The following is a 9,442-nucleotide window of genomic DNA, read 5'->3' on the forward strand; positions in this document are numbered from 1 at the left end:
GATAGAATTTGGGAGGAAATTTTGGAGGATCTGGTTATTGAATAATTGAGAATCCCCATTATATAGGAGTCAACCAAATATAGGATTACATGGAATCCCACATCATTAACACTTTCCTAATCTGGAATCCTATACTCCCCCTGAAGCTGGGTTGTAAATACTGAACAAATACAGGTTGCTATAAAGTTCTTCAAAGGTGGTTCTTGGGAGGGTTTTAGTAGGGATATCAGCATTTTGTGACTTTGTAGATATGTGTATCACTTGAATTACTAAATTTTCAATTTTCTCTAAAATGAAGTAGCGGTCAATTTTTATGTGTTTTGTTCGGTTATGATGTACAAGATTCTTTGTCATGTTAATGACAACCCGGTTGTCATAGTATAAGTTGATAGATATCTCAGTGATTATTCTCAATTCACCAAGGAGTCTCTTTATCCACATACCTTCACAATCAGCACTACTTCTAGAACAACAGGTTGTTTTTTGCTTCTCCATATATATAACTTCTCTCAAACATTATAAAAATATTTTGAAGTAGATCTTTTATCCTTCACATCTCCTGCCCAGTCCGCATCAGAAAAGCAGAAATATCGCAGGTGACTTGTTTCTTGTTAAGTGATACTCTTCCTGGGGTCATCTTGAGGTACCTCAAAATCCTGGAAATAGTCTCCAGCTGTTCATTAGTTGGTTCACACATGGATTGACTTACGACCCTAATTAAGGACCTAATATCTAGTCTAGTATAGGAACGATAGATGAGTTCACCCACTAGTCTTTGATATCTCCCCTGTATATTGGTGTAGTTCCCTTCTCATTTCCTATCCTTTTCATTGGGTCTGTTGGAGTACCTGCAGGCTGACATCTTAGCATTCCAGTTTTCTTTAGTAAGTCCAGGATGTACTTGAGTTGTGAGATGAATATACATTTCTTTGATTTTGCCACCTCCATGCCTAGAAATAATTTATTATTGCCAAGGTCTTTTATTTCAAATTCCATTGTAAGAAACGTCTTGGGCTTCCATAGTTCCTCTTCATAATCACTCGTGAATGTGATGTCGTCAACGTACATATGAACATAATAATTTTCTTTTCTTGGTTGTTTTTTTTTCTTTTACAAAGACAATGTTGTCAACTTGACATTGAGTCTACCTGATTTTTCTCATGGGCTTTGTGAATCTCCTGAACCAAGCTTGTGCGCACTGTTTTAGGCCACATAGAGATTTTTTTTCAGTTTACAGATCTTGTTGAGGTTGAAGTTTGTTTCAAGTTCTGGAGGAATGTCCATGTACATCTCTTCCTCAAGATCTTCATTTAGAAATGCATTTTGATATCAAGTTGGTAAAATAACCAATCCAGGTTTGCTGCAAGAGAGAGAAGAAACCTTATAGTATTGAGTTTGGCCACTGAAGTAAAGGTTTCTTAATAATCTATTCCATATGACTGAATGAATCCCTTTACAACAAACAAGACTTTTAGTCTCTCAAAGCTTCCATCCACCTTATGCTTTGTAAACCTCCACTTACAACCAACAGTTTTCTTTCCAGTGGGAAGATCAGAATCACCCATGTGCCATTTTTCTCAAGTGCTCTAATTTAATCTCTAACAGCTTGTCTTCAATCAGGATCCTTGAGTGCCTCCCGGATGGAATTAGGAATTTGCATTTGCACATTGTCAAAGGTAGATACAAAAGCCTGGTAGGATGGAGATAATCTATCATAAGAAATGTACTTGCAGATGAGGTAGTTTCTGCTAGTTCTCACTCCTTTTCTTAGAGCATCTAGAACGTTTAAATCATCTGTTCTAGTTATAGTGTCAAGACCAAAAATTTTCTTACCTATGTGATCTTGAGTGTGGATTGGAGGTGGTTCAGATTCTTGGTCACTGATGAAGTGTGTTGACTGCACTTATCTCAATGTCCCTTTTCCATGTGTAGACAATTAGTTCCTTGTTGAGATTTTGGTCGTCATCCATGACTAGAGGTGATGGAGCAGAGCTTGTCCACATTTGACTCTCGGGTAGGTTGGGGCTGGACTGATCATCAAGAGATTGAGTTTTCTGTTGGTTTTTGCATGATCATCGGTTTCTGTTTGTGGTTAGCATGGAGGTGTTGGAAGTCTTGTATTGAGTTTGGTTGAGGTAAAGACAGTCATATAGGGTCCATTTCAGTGTTGGTCATTCTCCCAAAGCTGCTACTCCCTCATGTTTTTCCCATGAATTTCAGGTCTGTGGTGGTAGGTCTGATTTTCGAAAAATATCATATCTATTGAAGTGTGGAGTTTCCTGGTAGTTGGAGAAAATTCAATCAGGAGATTGATAGGCTGAAAAGTCTCCATGTAATTTTAGAAAAACCTAGATTACTAGTTTATTGGCACATTCAGGTAAGTTCCATTTTTATCTAGGATAATACCTCAGATAAAATAGTAGGAATAGACACAATGTTTAAGCTTGTAGGCCTTAAGAATTGACAACTTAAAAGAGAGGTTGAATTGTTTTTTTTTTTGTTTTTTTGTTTTGTTACTGTTTCACCATAAGAAATTATATTTCACCATGCATGCATGACTCTGATAGAGTGTTTAGTTATTAAGTAGAGATAATAATTCCTTGGCTGATTCAAAGATTTTGTGAAATTGATACTTATTTAATTAGCAGATTCAATAGAATAGTGTGTTATTAAATAAATCACAAAAAATTCAATTTAAAGAGCAATAATCGAAGAGGGGAGAGAGAGAGAGATCAAACACCTATGTCCTCACCTCAAGTTAATTACTTGAGGATTTTCACTATACTCAATCAAATTGTTACACAAACTTGTTTCTTCAGGTGTCAAGTTTCACTCGCAGTCATTTCTCTTGACTGTATTAACTTAAGAAATACACACTATTAATTCTGTTCTTTTACAAGGAGAAAATACAGAAAGTATTCGGAATCAAAAAATAAAGGAACTTCAGTAAAAATTTTCTTGAAGTTTGAAGTTCAGAAATTCCAATGTTTTTTCTATCTTTGTAAAAAGGTAGGTGAGGGAATTAAATTTCCTTCACCTAAAAAGTAACTGTTGGGCACAACAGATTTGGAAATTTGCACAGTAAATGCGTTGTAATGAATACTTTTTCACGTCAACTTCGCACTTTCATATCTTGCATATGAAACAATATTTCACATTCATTCTATGCTAACACTCTGTACTAGGCTGTAGGTGTGCACACAGTGCAACATCATGTAGAGCGGGGTAGGCAGGTATTGCGCATCGTGTAGATCGCTTGTTGGCATGTTGTGCAGATTGTATGTTGGGCTTTGACCGATCAATGGGTGTGGGAGTTCTGCGACGTGCGACTGAGGATGATCAGCTTGACTGCTTCCTTCGCCAATCTCCTGCTGCACAAAACAGGTTGATAACTCCTTCAATGGGCCCCACTAAGCATTCGAAATTCAATATGCCTTCTCGGTCTTCATGATATCTCTTAACGATTTGCTCTGATACCAATTTGTTGTGATCTTTACTTAGAATCTGGATAGTAACTCCTTCAATCGGCCCATTAAAGATTCTAACTTTAATCTATTCTGTTCTCGATCTTCATGATTTGTCTTTAAAAAAATCTCAAATAAATTTTGGAATTCACCCTAATGACTCACACTAGTATCAATTTGCTATAATCTTAGGATTTGTGAGATTTTGTTAAATAGCTTGGACTCATCAAGAGAAAACCCGACGATCTCTCAAGTAAGATAAGTACTCAAAACCTTGTAAATTAATTCTTTCTTCATAATTTGTCAACAAAGACAACGTGGTATTTTAATACAAAGTGGAGCAGTCATGTTGGAAGTTATTTTCTGGAATATTATAACCACTTGTAAGTACTCATATTTCTTATTGATGCGGAACCCAGGATCAATAATGCAATTTAAAACTCACACATATACAATTAGTACGAAAAACTTATTTCCCAAACAAATTCTTCCTATTTAACTCACAATCAACTTGTGTTGAAATTAAGGTAATAGAGATAAATAAATTGATTATAACGTTATAAGGAAAACTTTGATAAGTTAAAATCAATTCAAGGAAAAAGACTGATGAAAACGGTACAAGTTATCTTGATAAGTGAATATTAATTCCCTACTTAAAAAGAAGGTTGAAGAAAACCTCACTAGTTGAAAAGTTAAAAAACTTTATATTATATTGACTTCAAACTTTAATGATTTATAACTAATTCTTGAGGCCTATTTATAGTTGAGGTCGAGAGAAATATAGTGAAAAGTAATCTCTCAAACTGATTACAAATGTTTGTCTAGAAAAGTAAATCAAAGATAATAAATTGTATATAAACAAAATAGAACTAATTAATGTGGATTCGGCCACCTCTTGATGAAACTACTTGATTTGGTGAAGATTTTGAGTGGAATAAGGAAAATGAGGGCTGACCATGATTGATATTAAAGGAAAATATGGTGGAGATATTCGGCCATGCATAGGATAGGAAAGATTGTCCATCATCTCCCTTGATTTCCCCCACATGTTGAATATACTTTTTTGGGAAGATCTGATCTTGGTTAGTAAACTTGGAAAGATATGATCTTGATTCTCCCTTGATGGATTCCTCAAATTCCTTGATCTTGGTTTCTTCTTTGTCATTTGAGAAAGATATGGAGAAGGAGAAAATCACTCGTGTCGGAAAAGATTTTCGCTTGGGTGGGAAAACAATGTCTCACAGGTGGAAGAGATTTCCTAAAAAAGAAATCTGTTTTGCCATCCATTCATTCTCTTGACTTGATGGACTCGGTTTTCCCTCTTTCATGGCTTTTCAAGTATGGCTCAAGGCTCCTTTCTTCATGGATCGATCACTTAATATATATTTAAAAGTTCTCTTTAAGTTTATTGACCCATGTTTTAGTGTTTGATCCACTTGACATTAAGTACTCCTCCGGTGGTGCCCTAGTCCATCAGTGTGATATATCGAAGCCTTGTTGATCTTCATGTGGGCATTGTTCATGGCCCAAACCATCTTGATCTTCATTGTCCGTCCATGCCATGACCTCTTAAGCTTGGATGGTCCAAGACGCATTGGATTGGGTCTTGATGTCCACTTAGACGGACCTTGCCATGAAGATCTCCTTTGGAATAGTCTTGGCTGTGACTTTCCTCATTTATAAGGCCTAAATTGTGGTCTTTAAAGCTCATAAGGTCGTGAGTTTTCTTGGATCTTCCCAAGAAGCCATGAGCTTCATTGTTTCCTCCCATGAAACCGTGAGCTTCCTTCTATTCTCCGATGAAGCCGTGAGCTTCTCTATAAGTTCTCATGTGGCTGCGAACTCCATCTTGAGTTACAGCTTGCTTTCCTTTAATTTGGTCATAACCCTTTAAGCTTATGTAGGCATGGTCTCCTTTGTGGCTGTAAGCTCTTAAGACTAAATAATCTACCGTTTTGCCATGACTTTCCATGTGGTCTTCCATGTGAATTTGAGTTGTCTCTTGGTCATGGGATCTCAAGTAAGTATATCTTGCCTCCCGTTGCATACATCAATTATTCTAGCCTTACTCCTTTCCTTCTACTAGGAATGCTACTGCTCATTAATACAGCACATAGACAAATGAACAAAGAGAAGCAATTATTTTGGAACTATTTTCCAGGACAGCATAATTACCCATCTGTTTTTCCCTAATTTCCTCCTACGGATACTCATAATACTTCATAAAAATAAAACATGTAGTTAAAAAAAACAGCACTCATAATGCAGCACTTTCGCCACTCTAATAAGCCCTCAGACAAGACATATTATACAACACGTACACCTATCTACTAGCTTCATAATTTCTTCTTTCTTCTTTATACACCTTATTAGAAGGTGTCATTATTCCAGTTGTGTTTCTTACATAATGCCTAAAGGTTTAATTGATTCACACAATCAAGTACTAAAAAATTCTTAATGTATGTTATTGAATAGCTAAATGATAATCTTATGGAGATTTCAAACACATCTATAGAGCATCAAGTAATCCTTCTTGAGTTGGATTAGATTAAGAAATACTAAGATTAGTAAGATTAGAAATTGTATTCCTAATGAAGGTTGGAATTGCTACTACTAATAAAACTAAAAATACTATTCCTAATAAAGCTGGGAAAAAAATTAGTAAATTAGAAAACATAGAAATAAATTAAATAATATAATTCTTATAACAAATTACTGCTATGCCTATGTATCGTCAATTTTCCCCAGGTGGGAAAACTTGTTTCTATCTAGTTGAAATTATAGAATATAACATGCATGGAAAAGTTGAGCCTCTTGAGGTCAGCGGAATCTTCTATCTCATCCTTGAGGTTCATAGTGTCTAGTAAGTGAATAGAAAAGTTATCATGATAAATAGTAATGTCCAGTCCTTGAGATAAGTTCAGATCTTGAACATTGAAAACTTATTTATGCCCATATCTTTTAGCAAGTCAAGAATACAAGCATTTAAGTTAATCTTCTTGAAAATTTTGTAAGGATCGATGTTCTTTGAGTGAAATTTTTTGGAAACTCCTTTTGGAAACCTTCCAAGTTATTGTGTACTGTAATTGTATCTCCCTCATTAAAATCAGCAAATCTTCTTTTAAGTCATCAAGCTCTTCTACCCTTAATTACTTAAAGCAATTTGTTATCTAACCTCAACATGTATGTCATGAAATTTTTTGTAAACTCCTTTTAGAAACCTTCAAGGTTTAATGCGTAAAATAACTATATCTCCCTGATTAAAATCAATAAGTTTCCTTTGAAGTCATCAAAACTCTTATGCCCTTAATTACTTCAAGCAATTCATTTTCTAACTTCAACATGTATGTCATGAATATATTTAGCAAAGTCTTCTGCCTCAGCATTAAGATGAGCGTCCAACAGGAAAGGAACCAAATCAATAAGCTTTCTTCATTGTATGCCCATAATGCAACCAAAGAACTGATTCTCATGCTTCAATTTACTGACTTCAAATTTTTATTTCTTCAAACGTCTGTGTGTATTCGGTTACGGACATGTTGCTTTCAACTATAATGTGATCACGGAGTTTGTCAATTTAGTTAAGAGGTAAATACTTCTCACATAGAGTGGCTTTAATCCCATCCCTGATTTAACTGTCAGTTTTCACCGTGTTACATTTTCATCAATACTATGCTACTATCTTTTTGCAAGTCCAACTAACTTAATTTTCACAAATCTAACCTTCATGCATCTGACATGTCATACCAGTTAAAGTTGAATTATTTTTCCACTTAGTAAAGCCAATAAAGAAGAAATACAACTCTTATTCTATCAGAATCAAGAGCTTCGACTTTTACTTTCTTTATAATAACTCCAACATTATCTTCAATAGTTCTCTATTAGGAGCAGTGACTTGTGCAACTTACAAATTTTCAATTAGCAGCTTTACTTGTGCAATGTACATGTATCTCAATTCTTCTAAAAGATTGTGTAAATGGCATTATGCATTGCATCAAGTCTAGCACTGATGGAGGTTGGTGAATTGACTGGTGGCTGGTTTCTGGTATTAGGGTTTTGTGATTTCGAGTTTTTTTTTTTTTAAGAAGGATTTTGTCATGTTTATCTGTAAGAATTTTTAGATCAGATACTAATTGATATAGGAAAAATTAAGGTCAGTTTGCTTACTTAGGAATTTGAGGATAAAAAACTATATATCACACATATAGTTCTTAGATATCACACCTAAAGGCTTGATTAAACCACACAATAAAGTATTGAGAAATTATCAAGTATATTATTAAGAAATAGAATGATGATCTTAAAGATACTATAAAGATATTTATAGAATGCCAAGTAATCTTTTCTCGATTAGGATTTGACAACTAAATTTTAAAACTAACATAACTTTTAATAAGAATAGAATGTACTAATAATTGGAAATACTATTCTTGGTAAAGATAGGAAAGAAAACATAAATAAACTAGAAAACGTAAGAATAACTTAAATAATATTATTCTTAAATAGTAATTGCTCCTATGTCCATGTGCCATCATTGTAGATTAGCAAATGCCCTGTTGCAATGTGATGCTTTACCCTGTTCTTCACATCTTGTTTATCTTTTGTACTAGGAGAACTGCAAGGGCAGAAACGTTTGAAATCTTTTTGAAGCTCAACTTCAGTGATGGTTGTGGTTGTCTGTCCACTCAAATCAATATCTCCTTTGATTTTGAGGTGAGAATATGAAGCAGATGTAGTATGTCTTTTATTACCTATTGCCGGCTATTGATCTTGTATGCACAGGGTAGTAGCTTGATTTGAAAATAGCAGGCAATACACAATTGCCTTAACTCGTTTGAGTTCAATTATTGCTGCAATTTTTCCTTTTGAGACTACCCAGGTTGTTTGGGTTCTGAATCATCATCCTGTTTGTGAAATTATTGCTGAATGCCTTGGGAGAGTCCACATTTAGGGAATATGTTCCAAGAGACTTCCCAGTTGATAGTCAAATTTCCTCTCCTTGATTTTTTACTGGTCTTCCGCCTTTCTATCCTAACCCCCCATCAACTTGCAGGTCGCAACTGAATGCCTGAAGCTAGATAAAGACGCTGAATTGCAAAGTCTGAGAGACGTGGCGATTCAGCAATCCTGCTGTTGCCAGAATACACTTCTTGAGAGGAAAGCCCTTCTTGCCCCAAAAGGTGAAGTCACTGATTATGCAATTGTAACCAACATCAAAACCTTTGAATCTCATTCTGTAAGTAATGGTGATCTGAAATGGAGAAAAGAGAGTGTGAATGGCACCGGGACATCTTGGAAGCGATCAAGAAGTCGTAAGCGAAAACCGATACCTTAGAGCATGAGGGCATGCACATTGGTCGTGTTTGTGTATACAGATTACAATGAGAACAATGATGATGACGATGATGATAAAACATTAGTCATGAACTGCAAATTGTGTAACTTGGAAGGAACTGAGTGAATTTTGGTAGATGCTGCACTCAGCCTCCCCAGCTATGGATAGGAAAAGTAAAATGGCAGCTTTGCAGGTTTTCTGGTATTGAAATCTAAGGGCCAGCAACCCTTATTTTCAGTTTCTTATTGTATATGTCTGAATCCAAATTTATGGTTTCATTAAAAAAAAAAGCTTTTTAACATTGTATTTGCAATAGTATAGATGTTAATCTGTGTGATTAATTTAACTTTAGCCAATACCCAATTTTTTTATATAGAAAAAGAATTAGGGGGATTTTATAGTGCTCTTGTGTTTAATCCTAAATAAGTCTTCCTGTTCTTGATTTAATTACTATTTATAGTTGTGTAAAGAATAATAGTAATAATAGTGGTTGAATTGCAAGGAGCAATTTAAGTTAAATTTCAATGAGATTATTACGTTTTTATACGAAAAAAACATTACTTAAATATGTTCTTTTATAAATTTGGCTAAACTATGCATTTTGAAATTTAGATTGTATTATGTTAATTTATATGTATATTAT

The 9,442-nt window shown here is 34.7% G+C and overlaps 1 protein-coding gene across 3 annotated transcripts in view; it reads left to right on the forward strand.

Moving 5' to 3' along the window:
* SRT1 (sirtuin 1) overlaps positions 1-9,098 on the forward strand; it is a 39,434-nt gene extending 30,336 nt beyond the window's left edge. The window contains exons 13-15 of one of the 3 annotated variants that reach the window (XR_015818686.1): positions 3,186-3,384; positions 8,075-8,177; positions 8,518-8,544. Coding sequence is in view for 1 of the 3 variants with exons in the window: in XM_022050423.2 (XP_021906115.2) it covers positions 8,075-8,177; positions 8,518-8,799 (385 nt within the window). In the remaining 2 variants the exon portion in view is untranslated. The other 2 variants (XR_015818687.1, XM_022050423.2) reach the window with 2 other exon arrangements.
* The last annotated feature ends 344 nt before the right edge of the window (positions 9,099-9,442 follow it).

Source organism: Carica papaya, chromosome 4 (genome assembly GCF_054855325.1).
Source record: "Carica papaya isolate Zhongbai chromosome 4, ASM5485532v1, whole genome shotgun sequence".
In the NCBI taxonomy this organism is placed as follows: Eukaryota; Viridiplantae; Streptophyta; class Magnoliopsida; order Brassicales; family Caricaceae; genus Carica; species Carica papaya.